We start from the raw sequence: 16,790 nt of genomic DNA, 5'->3' as shown, positions 1-16,790 counted from the left end.
TATATAGTATCCATTATATGAATGTTTTCATACACAAAGATAGAACCCAGTTTGAAAGGGAAAAACAGAACCTAACATAGATTACTCACGATATACCAGATTAAATATTTCCATTATATTTCAAATCATTCAAATCAGTTTGGGTCGCTCATGAACAAGACACCAGCGACCGCAACAGCTTGCGACAATTACGCTATACACCGAAAGAGTGTCGTCACGGTCTCACGGATATGGTGGTGGGTGATGGAGCACAAGTTATGACAGATTAAACCTCGCGAGCAAGACAATAGAGATTGTGAAAAATGAAAGAGATTGCAATGGATATACAAGAGGTTCTGATACAAATTAGAAAAGAAGGAGAAATGGAAAGAATAGAAGGATGGAGCTTGCTGAGAAGACAGTATTGTCGTTAAATTCTTAATAAGAAAATAAAAAGAAATTACAAACAAAATAAAAACAACTTGTTAATCCAGTTACAGGTAAAGGAAAAAATAAAGTAAGTGACATGGTTAATTTTTATTAGAGTGTGTTAGAACGAGTGACCCTAGCATTTCCCAAAAAACTATATACGTTGGAAAATCATTTTCTTCGTTCTCAATAGTTTGTTACTGTACAACGAAAATTCTAGGATGAATCAGAATGAAATTGGGTAATTATTTTCACAGGTAAACTTAGAAAGTACAGGATAACCCAAATGCTTATATTAATAGTCTAGATAATTTCACTTCTTTTTTTGTGGTACAAGCTTTTAACTTCTTTCTAGTAATGCGCCCAAATAAAATATTGCATACATTTATTTTATATTTCAAACAACAAAATAAACTTAAACCTTGAAAAAAAACTATACCAAATGGAACCAAATGTAAGATAAAAACTTTACATTAGAATGCCAATTAAACATTCAAATTTGAAAATCCTCTACCAAAATAAATTGAAGATCCTCAATTAAAATCAGCCGTTTTGTCCAATCGGTGAACCATGTTCAACAGACTGTATTTTCATGTTTACTGGCATAAAAATTAACGAGAACTCAACCTATCTTGAAATGTAAGAGAGAAGCCATGCAATCACATGCATAAACCTAATTGAACAATAATGTGGAAAGTGTTTACTTATTGGAAATGCTTTAATAGCCACTACGGATTCAATGAGAAGATTTCTTGCATCTATTCCCTTCTCGTCAATAATTTGTAACTCAAGAAAAATAGTGTTGTAACTAAACTGGTTTTAAAAATTTACGAAATTAACTCTTCATTTGTAAGCTTTCACTGCTTTTTGAGCTGCATCATCCAAATCTTCAGCCGTTATTAATGCCATACCACTTTCCTGTTGAAACATTCACAATGAACATAATAAGCAATTGAAACATTATTTCTTTTACGAAACAATTGAAACATTCTTGCTTCCTTTTTAAAAGAGATGGTTTGTTTATATTAATTAAATAAATGTAACATTTACCTTCAGAATGCTTTTCCCTTGATCAACATTGGTGCCTTCAAGACGAACTATTACTGGCACTTTTAGTGCAACCTAAAAAATAACAGCAAGAGAAGTTAATGTTCAATCCCAACCCCAGTGCTTTAAAAATAAAATAAAAAAAGGAAATGAGATAGATGATGAATAATAATTCAAAACTTGTATAGAAATTTGCCAATATCAAGAATCTAAACCCACGTCATAGATCAAAATTAAAATCACACAAAGCATCAAATATAAATAATTTGCATGTTATCCTTTCAATATCAAATAGTTCCAAACAAAACCACTATATAAAAATGCTTCAAATAGTTCCAAACAAAACCATTATATAAAACTGCTAATAAGGATAAAATTAATATAAGTTAACTGCACAAAGAAATACCCTGTTCATTCTCTATCATATGTAGGAGAAAGAATAAAGCTGTTTTTAAACGGCGTCAATTTTGTTTTGGCATATGCAAAACATAGCTTTACTAACCTGCTTTGCAGCATTCACTATTCCACTTGCTATAACATCACACTTCATGATACCACCAAAGATGTTCACCAAAATCGCCTTCACTTTGTCATCAGCGGTTAATATTTTAAATGCTTCAACCACCTGATTCACATAATTACAGTAAATTTGAACAAAAACATCTCAAGGCAGAGAACAAATCATTGAAGGTGGTATCTAGTGAGTAGCAACAACTAAGGATGCTTTTCTAATAAAAACCCTTGGAATTTCAGGTTAATGCCAAAGCAGACTACAAACTGGTGTGTGATATAGGAAGAAATATGAGCAATCATATCAATCTTATTGATGTAGGAAAAATACCAAAATGAGAGCAATCTTGTCTGTAATACATTACCTGGTTTTCAGAGGCAGCACCACCGACATCCAGAAAATTGGCAGGAGTACCGCCATGCAACTTAATTATATCCATTGTGGCCATTGCTAACCCTGCTCCATTCACCATGCAGCCAATTTCTCCATCTAACCCAATATAATTTAAATCTGCCTTTGCAGCAGCCACCTGATCCAGAAAAAAGTTAAAAGACACAAATAATGTTGCATTTAGTCATTTAACTGATGATAAGAAACAAAAGGATGTAGAAAGTAAGATTTTAATAATCAGGCACAAATACATCATGTGAAATCTTGGTATTGCCATTTAGAACCTCACTCCACTCCTTAACTGTATCATAAGCACAAGCTCCAGATATCAAAAGCATCAGAGTACAGTGAAATAAATGTATGTAGCTAATTAAGCTAGGCTTTATGTTTAGGAGTGCTTATGAAACAGGATGATATCTTGGTATTGCCATATAGAACCTCACTTCACTCCATAACTGTATCATAAGCACAAGCTCCAGATATCGAAAGCAACAGTGTACACGTAAGTAGCTAATTAAGCTAGGCTCTAAGTTTAGGAGTGCGTATAAGACAGGATGAGATGGGTTTCACGTAACAAAAAAATGAGCACAATCCAACATTTTATTCAGGACAATTTTGGAGACAGACCTTGTCGAAATAATAACTGGGCCAACCCAATATTTGGTTTACATGCAGATTTAAACATTATGAAATTTAAAATAAAAAAAGTATGCTACTCTATATCACAAAAAATGAAGTACATCAATATAAGTTATTATTGTGTGGAGTACAGGTTATTAATCAAAAAAGATAATTATTTATCCCTGATTGTTACAAAAGATGTTCTACAATATTGAGCGGGATAGTGCCGACTTCGGCTTACCCAAAATGTGAATTGAACCCAACCCAAAAACATATCAGGGCTGGCTAGAAAACCCCTGGACTCAAGTTGTAATGACAGGGTGGGTTTAGGGATCATATGTTCAATTCCTGTGTAATATAAAACAGAAATAAAAGAGCATTTAACTATACCTCTCGAGGATCCTCTTGTGTTGTATCACGAAGTTTGAATATCTCTTTCTGGCGATATGCGGCATTATCATCGAAATTCAACTTAGCATCAGCAGCTACTAGTTGGTTATCAGCTGTCTCCGCCATGGGATTGATCTGTGAAAGATAATTAACAGTCATTATAGAGATTCTTAAAAAACGAAGAATGTGTATCAAGTGCAAATGACTAAAACATGCATATGCTTACTTCCAAAAGAGTGCAGTCAGAATCAACAAAAAGTTTATACAAATTCTTCACTTGTTCAATTGATTGATTTCTATCAGCCACTTTAGGAGCCAAACCATCAACAACCTTTGCAGCATCTTCATCAGTAAGTCCTTCAAAAACATCAACAGGTACCTACTAGAAAGAAGGAATGCATCAGGCTTATCTTGCAAAGAATACTTCACAGAAAAATGTCAAGAATAACAAACCTTAATAATCATGTCTGGAAATTTTTCTGCAAGGTCTTCAATGCTGGTTCCTCCCTTTTTACAAGCAATAATAAGCTGCAAAAGTGTAATGAAAAAAATGTAATGAGCAACGTAGCTGTTTATTATTGGTCAAATTTAGAGGAAACAAAATTAGATAAGTCATACAATGAACAAGATATAGAAGTTACAAGAATTTGAGTATTTGACTTATCACAAAGTAGATTAAAGCTAATATACTGACATAGGAAACTTACCGGACCAGCAGTCTTACGATCCAGAGTTATAGCAAAGTACATTTCATTCACAAGCGACAGCTTCTCACACAAGTAAACCTGTAAAAAAATTAGACAATTGGATGTCAAACAATCGATCATCGAGCAACAATACGTCCCCCTTGCATATATATTCTACGTATGTAAAAAAATAAAAAGTGGTTGTTGTCATTTTGTATGCATTTTAAAATAAAATGGAAAATCGAGAAACCATGAGCAATTCTTAAAGTGCTTGTGATATCCAATTGACGAAAATTTACTTCCATGATCAATACAAAAACCACTTAGAATCTAACGGAAGTACATATAGATATAACAATTGGATAGCCTACCAAATACCATAAATGGTTTTAAGTGTATAACTTGGATAACAAATGTCCAGTTGGCCACTTTTAAAAATAAAAATAAAAAATTCAGTTGGCCAGTCCAACGATGCCATTTGTATCGGTTTGCCAGTTTCAAGTGCTGGATGGTTCATGAGCTGAAATCCAACGCCCAAATTGGTCTGGTGTTCATGAGCTGAAATCCAACGCCCAAATTGGTCTGGTGTTCATGAGCTGAAATCCAACGCCCAAATTGGTCTGGTGGCCAGTTTACCAGTCCAACCAGCAGGATCAGTCCAGAAAAAAATGACTAAACTTTTAAGTACTGTTTTGCAAGAAACAATTTATCCTCTCCGACAGACATATTGCATGTAAAGAAAAAAAGTCCCACGGTGGGATCCAAAGGGTGTAAATTTCAAATAGAAAACAAACAATAACGACTCAAAAATAACTTTTCTGTGAAGTTTGATACTGTTGAATTGTTTCACCAGAATTTCGATTTTTAGAGAACAAAATTGTTTGGCTATATTAAAAATGCTAACATATTTACAAATACAATATTGAATAATTTCACACCTTGCTAACAATTTTTCCCTGAGGACCTGACTGTTTTGTAACTAGTATCTGCCCAAGCATCTTCCCTGAAAAAACAACAATGACAAATGACGATACCAAACCAAAAAAAAATCACCAAAAAATCTAGATTATCAAGTATTATATCCTATAACCTCTCTAAATTCAAATTGAATAAATTAATACTTATGAATGGATTGACATCTTATATAGAATTAGAAAGGCATGGACATGAAATGAAAACAAGGAAAATTGAACTGAGAAACAACAAAGGGATCATGCATTACCAGCTATATCTTCAACCTGGTCAGTCTTAACAATGTGCACTCCTCCCTGAAAACCACTTTTGAAAGTCCCCAATCCTCGTCCACCGGCTAAAATTTGACTCTTAACCACCAACTGCACAATAATCCCAGTTACACCACTCCTCATCACAGTCAAAATTCTCCACTCATGTTCAGTATCACTGTCGGTTTGCCAGAGTCACATTGAGCCATTGTGATTTTGTAAAAGCTACAAAGTATAACCTTTAAAATTCACGGTAGCTCACCGTAATTCTGACAAACCCGTCGTGATACCAAACATGCATTAAAACATTTTGCAATTATGGAAAACTTCATAACAAAGGCCTCAATTAGTTAAACAAAAAAATCAGATGAAAACGAATTGCAGTTTACAATTTTACAATTAAAGTATTCATTTTTTCAGCAAACATCAAGTGATGGTGTGAATTATGGTCTACAGAATCATGGATTACCTCGTTTTGACCGGGGAATGCATCTTTGATGGCTTTTCTGACTTCTTCAACTGAGGAAACCGCTACGCCTCTGGGAACGTTAACTCCATATTTGCTCATCAATTCAGCACCCTAATTTCACGAAAATTGAAAACTCGATCGATTTAAATAAACATCAACGATTTAACAAATTACAGATTCAATTAAACTAAACACACGATAATTATTATTATTATTGTGAATAAACGAATCTCGAGAGGGACCTGATACTCGTGGATGTTGAGACGGCGGAGCTGTTGATTCTGCCATGTGCCGGCGACGGAGAGAGAGCGAGAGACGAGTTTGTTGAGCGATCCTCTGACCATTGTTGTTAGGGTTTTGGATCGGATTCGATTGAGGAAAAATGGAACTTGATTCGATCGATATAGGTCTTTCTTCAACTATGGTTGTTCAAAAAGTGTGTGCTTCTGAACGCCAATACTACACCCTAGAATTTTTATTTTTATTTCTCTTTCTAGAATGTAAGAAGCCCTTGAAAAATCTTTTTATGAAAAAAATTAATATTGAATATTATAAACTTTTTTTTAAGCAAATTATAAACTTAACAAAAAAAAATGAGTAATCACCACCTATTCATCCTCTTGAATTTTGTGAATACGTAAAAAAAATAAAAAAACCTGATTTTTAATGATGTCAAACAATGTAGTATTTTTATTAACTTACTCCCTCCGGTCTCAAATATAAGAAAAGATTCATTTTTAGGTTCATTGAATAATTAATGTATTTGTTTTACAATGTAGACCAGATACATTAACTACTCAATGAACTTAAAAAAGGAATCTTTTCTTATATTTGAGACCGGATGGAGTACTTTGTTAGGGGTGTGAGTGACTATCGTAAAAATTGTGTATGTGGTAAGTCCAATTGTAAGTCACATACAGTAGAAACTCTTTAATTTAATACTTGGTAAATTAATAAACTCTCTAAAATAATAAATTTGTCCGGTCCCGACTTGGGCCAATGTAAAAAATTGAAAAACTCGATAAAATAATAAGATAATAATTTTTCGGGAGATCCCTTTATAATTTTCGGTCCCAAGAAAATCATAAATTAATAATTCATAGAAACTGAAAAAAAATATATTAAGAATACATTGAGCACATTTGTTCCTCTTGTTTACATTTACTGTACTTCAAAAGTCATTATTGATTTCCAATGCATATGAACACAGTAGTTACTAATTTACGTTGAGTCTCAAGGTTCGTTGCAACGTAATTCTAAGAGGCATAGACTAATTTGCCTTTTTGTTTGGTATGTACAATATAATTACTTAAAAACTCTTTAAATTAATAATTATTAATTTATCGATAAATTAATAACTCTCTAAATTAATAAAATTTCTCCGGTCCTGACATTATTAATTTATAGAGTTTTAACTGTAATTGCAACGTAATAGGGCTGATGTGTCTAAGAATTCTTCTCTTCAACTGAAATGACCAAAATGTCAATGCGTGAGTTAACTCACGCTAGTGTAAAATTTGCGTGAGTTAAAACATGCAGCGTGAGTTAATTCACGCCAGTGTAAATTTAAAAATATTTCAACGTGAGTTAACTCACGTTTATTAATATGCAATTTTTTCTTTTTTTTCTGAATTTATTTAATACGCAATTTTAATAAACTCATAAAATAAATGCTAATATAAATAAAAAGAAAGGAACATAAATAATACGCAATATTATTTAGATGACAAAATCATAAAATAAATGCTAATATAAATAAATAAAAAGGAAGAAAGAAACATAAATAATACATATAAAACCTCATTTTATTAATAATTGATACATTTACAAAAATTGATACATTTTATTCGAAATTACTAAATCTGCTTCTTTGAGGTAAAAAGATATCAACTTTGGGGTAACAGAAGATCAAGGTTGGGGAAAAAAGAGACCAACCTTCTTGGGGCAAAAAGACATCAACCCTTGGGGTAAATATAAATCTGGTTCTTTTTATACCCTGAGAAAGAGTCTTTTTACCCACAGTAAAAAGTTTTTGGGGTAAAAAGAAGCAAATTTACTTTTACCCCAAGGGTTGACCTCTTTGTGCCCCAAGTTGGTTGGTCTATTTTTAACCCTCTCTTGCCCTTTTTTAACCCCTCGATTGACCTCTTTTTACCCACAAAAAGCAAAAAAGACAAAGACTATATAAAGGTGAGAGGGTGAGGAGGAGGAGGAGAGAATGCGAGGAAATGATGAAGGTTTGAGTTGTATTTTTAGGGGGGAATGGTAACATAGATTTTATATGTAATCAAAAAACTGTAAAAAAAAACGTGTAAAAATTGTGTAAAATCAAGGTTGAATAACTGACCGCCGTCCAAAAAACGTGTTCTTGGTGCATGAACAACCGACCAACTAGCGTGTTACCCAATGTAACGCCCTCCTTTTTATTTAATTATTTTAAATTAGTTTTAGAATATATTTATATATTTATATGATGTATATGAGGGATATATGATTTGTTGAGATTAGATGTCTTTTTATAATTTAGTTAATATATTTTGTTGAGTGATATTTTGTTATGTTATATGTTGGTATTTACTAGCATAATATATTTGTTAATTGTTATAGATATATATTTGTTATTTGGTGTATTATTATATATTTAGTAGAGAAATATTATTTATTAGAATATGAGGATTATTAGTGTGAGTGGATTTGGGGGTTAGAATAGAAAGAAGAGTAAGTTGTTGGGCCTAAATAGATTTGGGAAGAATATTTTAGTATTATAAATAGAGAAGCTTAGGTTAGAAAGAGTTTACCCTAAAACCGCTTTTTTGGAAAAGAGGAGAACAAAAAAGAAGAGAAGAGAAGAGAAAAGTCAAGAGAAGAGGAGAATACCTTAGGAAAGAAGAACGCTGCTGCTGATTCACGAATTAATCTAAGGTGAGGGTGAGACTATCTTGCATTAATATTAAGTTGTTAAATCATTAGATTGCATCTAACAAGTTGGGGAAAGTTTGTGAGAATTTGAGAATTAGGGTTTTGAGAGAGATTTGATGATTAGATGATGAAAACTTGTTGAATTGATGTAGAAATTGTATACAGTCCTTAGATAACCCATATGATGATTATTGGATGTAGTTTTGAGGTTAGAACCATGGAATTGGATGAGATGTTGGTGAGTTTAAGAATTAGGGTTTAATAATTGTAATAGGTTGTTAATAGATTTGAGAACCCTTTGAATTTGCATACAGTAAGTTGATGAATAATTAGTGTTCTAATGATAGGGTAATCATAGGGTAATGATTAGGGTCAAGTTTGGAGAGTATTGGATCGAATACGAAGTGGAAAAGATGTCCCCAGAGCGAAATCGCAGCTGAACTGTGATTTCGCTGTCAATGTGCAAAACGCGTTTTTATTGTCTCAGTTTGACAAGTTTAATTTCTGAACTGGGTTTAGGTGTAAACACGAAAGTTGTAGGTATGGATGTTGGCTTTCTAATGCCGTTGGTCTCACGTCAATAGGATTTATAGAACTTGAGTTATGGTCAAATTACTGCACGTAGGTCCAGTGAATTTTTATGGACTTTCAGCACAACTTTTCCGAATTTAAAATAAAAACTGGTATTGATCGGTACAGAATTGGTCTTAGGCGTAAACATGAAAGTTTTAGATAATTTTGTTAGCTTTCTAGTGGCTTTGGTTTTAAGTGAAAATGATGTTTGGTCTTTGAGTTATGATGAAAATACTACAGGGAGGTCTTAGCGAAATTGTACGGTGACAGCCTTCTCTGTTTCATGTTTTTGCGTTTTGTTCATATGTTTCTGTTTTGAATTGATCTTTGTTGTAAACATGAAAGTTGTTGATATTTGTGATATCTTTCCAATAGCTTTGGTTTGACATGAAAATATGTTGTGGATAGTTTATTATGTTTTTACAAAGATACATAGTGAATTATTATTGATGTTTAAATACGATGTTATATGAAGTTGTTTATGATTGATGAATATGATGTTTTAAGATGTTGTTTATTATCATTTGATATTGTTATATTATGATACGACATGAATTATTTATGTGATCCATATGTTGTCAAGATGTTAAGATGTTAAGACGTTAAGATGATAAGAGTTGTTAAGTCGTCAAGTCGTTATGAAGTCATCAAGTTATTAAGATGTTATGTTGTCAAGATATCAAGATGTTAGGATGTCATAGATGTTCATGAAGTTGTCTAAGTTGTAGGAAGTTGAGTCCATTGCATACTCATATACGTTGGTTGGGGGCTTGATGCTCTGGAATGCTTAGTCATTCACACGATTGGTTGGGAGCTTGATGCTCTGAAGAGCCTATTTACGCTCATATAAGTTGGTTGGGAGCTTGATGCTCTGAAGAGCCTATTTACGCTCATATAAGTTGGTTGGGAGCTTGATGCTCTGTATTGGTACCAAATGCATTTGCATATCAAGAAGTTTTAAGATGATTTAAGATGTGAAGTTGTCGAGTTGTCAAGTTGTTAAGTTGTCAAGATGCTAAGATGATTTGAGATGTTAAGAGTTACATAGTCGAGTTGAGTCGCATTATCGAGTTGAGTGAGGTTTGATTATGAAGTTTGATTGTGATTTGATGATTATGATTTAATGATGATGTTTGTTTATGAAGTTGATTATGAACTTGATTATGAAGTTGTTTTCGATAAATGCTATGTTTTGATAATGATACTTATGTGAATTATATGATGATGCTTACGATTATATTTGGTGTTAGATATTGATGCTTATGATCATGATTTAAGATAAGATGTTTTATGAATAATAATTGAGATTACTTGATGAAGTATATGACTAATGTAAGAAGGATAATGACACTGGTTAAGAAAGTTTAAGTTATTAGATATGATTAATTAATTATAAGATGTTTAAGTTGTTGAATGTACTTTATATGATTTATATGCTTAATATCATTGTTTGAGAAATCTCACCCCTCTGCTTGGAAATGTTGCTCTTCGTATGGGTAACTTGCAGGTAACCAGGATTAGTTGCGGTCGTGAGTGGACTCCTCACAAGTGTGTCTTAGGTGCTCTGATACGTAACGGGATGAGATTATGTCTTCTATTTCTATTCCTTACGTATTACTTATGGATTTTTATGAATAAATGTTGAACAAGACTTATGAGATTTTTATGTTGAGGCCTGCGTGCCAAAGATTATTTTTATTGTTGAACTAATTTCCGCTGCGAAGTTTTGAATTACTTATGTTAAATAATTTTGAAGAATAAATTGTTATTTATTCAGTTTATGAATTTTTAAGAAGTGTAGCATTCCGTTTAAAGTTGAAAAACTCTGATTTATTTATGAAATTTTTACGTTGGGAAAACGGGGTATTACACCCAATACCCACAGTAAAAAGTTTTTGGGATAAAAATAAGCAAATTTACTTTTACCCCAAGGGTTGACCTCTTTGTGCCCCAAGTTGGTTGGTCTATTTTTACCCCTCCCTTGGCCTTTTTTAACCCCTCGATTGGCCTCTTTTTACCCACAAAAAGCAAAAAAGACAAAGACTATATAAAGGTGAGAGAGTGAGGAGGAGGAGAGAATGTGAGAAAATGGTGAAGGTTTGAGGGGTATTTATAGGGGGGAATGGTAACATAGGTTTTATATGCACTAAATGCAGTAAAAAACTGTATAAAAAAAAACCGTATAAAAATTGAGTAAAATCAAGGTTGAATAACTGACCACCGTCCAAAAAACGTGTTCTTGGTGCATGAACAACCGACCAACTAGCGTGAGTTAACTCACGCATGGTTTAACACTAGCGTGAGTTAACTCATGTTGCATGCATGGGGCAGCGTGAGTTAACTCACACTACAATGGTGTGAAGTTTTTTTTTTTTTTTTTTAAGTTTTTTCACGCTTTATATTTGCATTTATTTTAAGATTGCATATTGAATAAATAAATTTGAATTAAAATTGTGAAAAATAAATAAATAAATTCGAAAAAAAGACTAATAAAACTTAGTGTGAATTCGAATGAAAATTGCGTATTAAATAAATTCGAATGAAGTTACGTATTAAATAAATTCGAATAAAAGTTACATTACATAAAGTTCTTAAATATGTCATATCGTTACATTAACTTCGGATAGAGATACGTGGTACAACAATTGTCTTACCTCTGAATTTGGGTAAATTCAAACTTGCCAAACAACAGCTCTCAAGCATTCACCCCGAAGTTTTATTGTTCCATTCAAAACAACATGAATTATGCATAATCAACTATATATGTTATCACATCGAATTCCCTCATATAAGACGAGTCATCACATAAAGAATGAGGTCCATTTTGTGACACTCATCTTATATGAAGGAATTCGATATCATAACTTATATAGTTGATTCTTCATAATACATGTTGTTTTTACCTAGCATAATTGTTAGATACAACCTAGACTTGCATTTCCCCTATAAATACTCTTCCAACCTTCATCATTTCTCACATTCTCTCCTCCCCACTCTCTCCTCCTCTTCCTTCTCCGATATTTGCATTATGTAGAAATGTCTCAGAAACAAGGTGATGCTGCTCAATTAAAAAAATAGGGTGAGAAGAAGAATGGAAAATCGTCGGTGACATGGCACGGAATCAAATGCGATGGTTCCGTTAAAAAAAGTGATTCGAAGGTGCCGGTGTACAACCAGTCCAGGCTGAGGAGGAGCGTAAGGACATGTTGTAACACCCTACTTCTAATAAGCGGTAAAACGCGCGAATACATCAGACATATTCTAGAAATAGATGTTACGTCTTCGAATAAACCACAAAACATACATGCATAAAGATCATGTTACTTAACATAGCAGCGGAATATACATATAATTCATAAACATCTCCAAGTCTCAACTTAATACAAGTGTATCCTCCAAATCTCAACAACCATAACATCTCAAATCCAAATACATAATCAAATAAAACAACATGCAATAACTACCCTAGATCAGAGCCCTAATCTAGACACTTGCATAGATAAAAGAGGAACTCCACTCCTCGGCAACATCAAGCAAAACAGACTAAGCATCCTGCACTCCATCTACCCGTCCATACAGAAAGGTAGGTGGTAAACCACTGAGGGTTAGCATTACATCATCATAATCCATATAAGGTTAACAAGAACTTTGAAAATGAAAGATATAATCAAGGATAAAGAATGACAATTCATACATAATTCCACAATATTCACAACATATAAATATTCCAAGATCATTCAATATCATCATACCAAGTTCATATCCACAAGTGTATCATACACCTATCACAACCTCACCTTGTCAATCAACAATTAACAATTCAATCCGCAAGTACAATTAGCAATAATCAACCATCAAACACATCTTAATGCAATTCAATCCACCTACAGTTTATGCAATGTCTCTAGACTCATCTAGATGCATGTGGTACCAAAACACCTCAAGGTCGTCACCTTCGATGCAACAAAAACATCGTAATCACCTCCATTGGATATAAAATCCACCACCATCAGTCATGTATGCATGAACATATGACTCAACTACAAATGCATATGTTCACACAAACAATAATCACCTCACCATCACCAATACTTGTATATATGCAATCATTAACAATTCACCACCACATATCATATATACAATCACCAACAACATCCAAAAATCACACAACATGTAGTTGTCACATAAATACACCACCAATCATCTTCACATAACATATAATAACTCTCCATAAAGGATTCACAATCAATTGATTCTCAAAAGTCATCTTTAGTCAAGTTCGTCTCTCAAAATCACAACATTAAATTAATTGAACATTTGAGTCAAAACCAAGTAAACAAGCTCAATTGCCTATGCCTTGTATTCTCACAATTCACGTATGTGTGCAGTAGAGGTTACATAAGCATTTCATCGGCCGAATGCGAAGAATTCACGAAAAACTCAAAGTTCGTCTCATTTTATCACTTTTCACAAAATTTTCCATTTTCAAAGCAAAATAAGTTCAAACTTGATGGAACCAATCACAACCATTTTTAGAAATCATATAAACATTATACAACTCTAATCCCACTTCAATTTCCGAAGAAAACGGGTTTTGGAAAAATCGACGTTTGGACCGTTTTTACAAAAGTTAGACGATTTTCACAAATTCAAGTCCAAACCAAATCAAATCATGTTCCAGTAGGATTAAAGGTGTAAACAGAGGTTAATTATGTCCAAAGAAACATTTTAGAAGTATCGGATTGGTTCCCAAGTGCTCGAAAACAAAAATCAAAAGTTGCTGAACTGGGGCTAGGACGCTTAAGCGTCCTCTGCACGCATTAGCGTCCTATTTCCAGAAAGTCCTAGAACAGCACGCTTTTGGGACGCTTCTGGGACGCTGATGGGATGCTTTAGCGTCCTAAGCACGCGAAAGCGTCCTTCATTAGAATTCCAGAACTCTGTTACGGGTTCTAACCCATTTTTACCTCAAAATCCAATTTTCATTCCCCCAATTCACCAAAACAAGTTCCAGAAAGTGTTTATAGGTCAAAATAGGTTCAATACACTTAAACACATACAAGTTTTAGAATTAAATCATCAACATAACAAAATTCACCAAATTATCACCACTTTCTCAACTTTCAACAATAATACAAAATCTCTTCATCAATTCATAAATCTTGATACCCAAAGCACCAATTCAACAACAACATGTTCCAAATCAATAACAACAACTAATGAGCACAAATTCATGCACAATTCAACATCACAACATCAATTCTCATCAAATTTGCTCAAGAACACAAAACACCAACAACTATGCATTTAAACATGTTAATTCACATACTAACATGCAATTATCATATAAATCATGTTCTCAAACATAACAACAACAATTATGCACGAATTTTACAACAATTAGGTTCAATTCATCAATTTAACAAAAATGGGTAAAGAAAAAAAAGATGAATTATGGTTGAAACCTAACCCTCTTACCTCTAGCACCAAGATTCTCTAACCCAAGCTTCAATTTAGCTCCTAGATGATGAATCCTCTCTTCAAGCTCTAACCCTTGATCTTGTTCTTCCCTATAGCCTCTATCTCTTATCTTCTCAAATGAAAAATGAAATGAAAATGTTTGTAACCCTATCTCTTCACTAATCATTAGTTTATAAAGGCTCACTTAATGGGCTTATCTCACATACCTTAATGGGCCTAACCTCAAAAATGTTACTACTCACTTACCGGTAAAATATAACACTAATTGTCACTTAACGGTAAATAAAATATTTACTACACCCTCTAGTAACTTGGTAAAATAGTAACTCTCACTAAACACTAAAAAAAATAACTTCCTGTAAAATTACAAAATTACCCCTACTCTCAAAATGACCAAAATGCCCCTACGTCCAAAATGACTAAAATACCCTTCTAACACTGAATTCTATGATTCCCAACCAAAAATATACACAGAGGCAAACAATCACACATGAGCACATATAGCACACATAAATAATAAATAAAATAAATCTAGCGAAAAATCGGGCTGTTACACATGTTATTTCAGTCCTCAACCAAAAGCATGTGCCCCAGGGACTGTCGAGAACAACCCAATTGACTTAAGCGACGAAGGAGATAATTAAATGTAATAACTTGTAATAAAGTTGGATGTTTTTCTACATTTCTTTCTAATGTAATGGCTTGAAATTTTTTGAATAAAGTTGCGTTTAGAATAAAATTGCGTATTAACTAACACTAGCGTGAGTTAACTCACGCAGAAAACACAACTAGCATGAGTTAACTCACGCAGGAGCAATATGGTCTTTTCAGTTGGGAGCGAGTAATTTCTGTAGGGTAAAGAGCATAATTCTTTGTCTAAATTTGACAACTTCTGGATAATATTTTATTCAATTTCCCCTTTTTTTCCTCTCATTTTTTCATTTAACATGTTTTCTTCTTCTCAATTCTCACTCCACTTGTGAGAGTCCAACACCACCTTACTCTCCTTTGGTCGTTGATTTGCATTTGTTATAGTTTTTTGTTTATGCGTTTATTATCTTCTCTCTTTTAAAAAAAATATTTCAAAGTCTTATCAATGACATATCATCAAACATAGTATCTTCAAATGTGTGGCATTTTTTCTTTCAAAAAAAAAACAAACAAACATAGTATCTTCAAATGTGTGGCATTTTTTTTTTTGACGTTGGCATGAATTTTAATAGAAAGTGGGGATTAAATCGATAAAAAATATATTTAGAGGGACTATAATTCAAATGAAATTTTTAGAGATTAAAAGTAAATAATATATTTAAAAAGATAAAAAAATATTCAATCCATTTGATTTTATGGAGCCTTTTAAATAATCTATCTTTTTAGATAAGAAATTGTTTCATCGATTGGCGCGAGAGACAAATTGGAAGGGTTTTGTGATGTCTCTTCCTCCTTATTTTGTGGCGTTCTCTCCCTATTATTAAACTCAAACATGGAATATAATTGCCTTTGTGTTTTTTCAAGGGAATTGTCTTTGTGTTGTTTAATCCCTTACAATATTTTTTCGAAAGTATAATGGCTCACTACATTTTGAATGTCAAATTCACAGAAGGGCTCGTTTAAATGATTCAAAGTCATTATCATTCACAAGATTTTTAATGACTCCAAAGCAAAATGTTTCATTTCAGATTCAATAAATAATTGATATATTTAATTTAAAATATAAACTAAATACATAAGTTATTCAATAAACCTAAAATAATATTTTTTGCTTATAATAATGAATGACCGGATGTAGTATAGTATAATAAAAATTTAAAACATATTTAGTTTATATTTGAGATAAATATGTTTTTGTTTTTAACTTTTATTTATACTTCATATCATCATTTTTTTCAAAATAATTTATTAGAGATTCAAAATTTCATAATAGTTTACTTATTAAAAAGTTATATATTTAATATAAAATACACAAGTTCTACGATAAACTTGTCATTTTAAATTTTTTAACATGCGCAAATTTACGCATGATAGAAAACCCATATAGTTTATTAGGCTCTAATATAACATTTATAACTTCA

The 16,790-nt window shown here is 32.6% G+C and overlaps 1 protein-coding gene and 1 long non-coding RNA gene across 2 annotated transcripts; both read right to left on the bottom strand.

Moving 5' to 3' along the window:
- Positions 1–863: 863 nt before the first annotated feature.
- Positions 864–6,240, bottom strand: LOC146956303 (ATP citrate lyase (ACL) family protein). The gene is made up of 12 exons (XM_085728314.1): positions 5,988–6,240; positions 5,746–5,856; positions 5,276–5,387; positions 4,992–5,056; positions 4,075–4,152; positions 3,821–3,895; positions 3,594–3,746; positions 3,368–3,502; positions 2,331–2,495; positions 1,958–2,080; positions 1,459–1,530; positions 864–1,326 (listed from the first exon to the last, which is right to left on the bottom strand). Exons 1-12 carry the CDS (start codon positions 6,087–6,089, stop codon positions 1,252–1,254), a joined length of 1,266 nt encoding a protein of 421 aa, XP_085584440.1. The 5' UTR covers positions 6,090–6,240; the 3' UTR covers positions 864–1,251.
- A 6,256-nt stretch (positions 6,241–12,496) lies between these two features.
- Positions 12,497–14,840, bottom strand: LOC146956302 (uncharacterized). The gene is made up of 2 exons (XR_015014915.1): positions 14,716–14,840; positions 12,497–12,800 (listed from the first exon to the last, which is right to left on the bottom strand). It is a non-coding gene; the product is annotated as an uncharacterized LOC146956302 (long non-coding RNA).
- Positions 14,841–16,790: the final 1,950 nt, after the last annotated feature.

Source organism: Medicago sativa, chromosome 1 (genome assembly GCF_051527215.1).
Source record: "Medicago sativa cultivar Bolivia chromosome 1, Bolivia_mono, whole genome shotgun sequence".
Classification (NCBI taxonomy): Eukaryota; Viridiplantae; Streptophyta; class Magnoliopsida; order Fabales; family Fabaceae; genus Medicago; species Medicago sativa.
This window is presented reverse-complemented; position numbering and strand designations above follow the sequence as displayed.

Excerpts from the sequence above, each read along its gene's own strand:
- LOC146956303 (XM_085728314.1), bottom strand. The coding sequence starts at position 6,089 with ATGGTCAGAGGATCGCTCAACAAACTCGTCTCTCGCTCTCTCTCCGTC. Across the intron at positions 5,057-5,275 it reads CCAGGTTGAAGATATAGCTG|GGAAGATGCTTGGGCAGATA; the intron begins GTAATGCATGAT and ends TTGTTTTTTCAG. Across the intron at positions 3,896-4,074 it reads ATCGTAAGACTGCTGGTCCG|CTTATTATTGCTTGTAAAAA; the intron begins GTAAGTTTCCTA and ends ACACTTTTGCAG.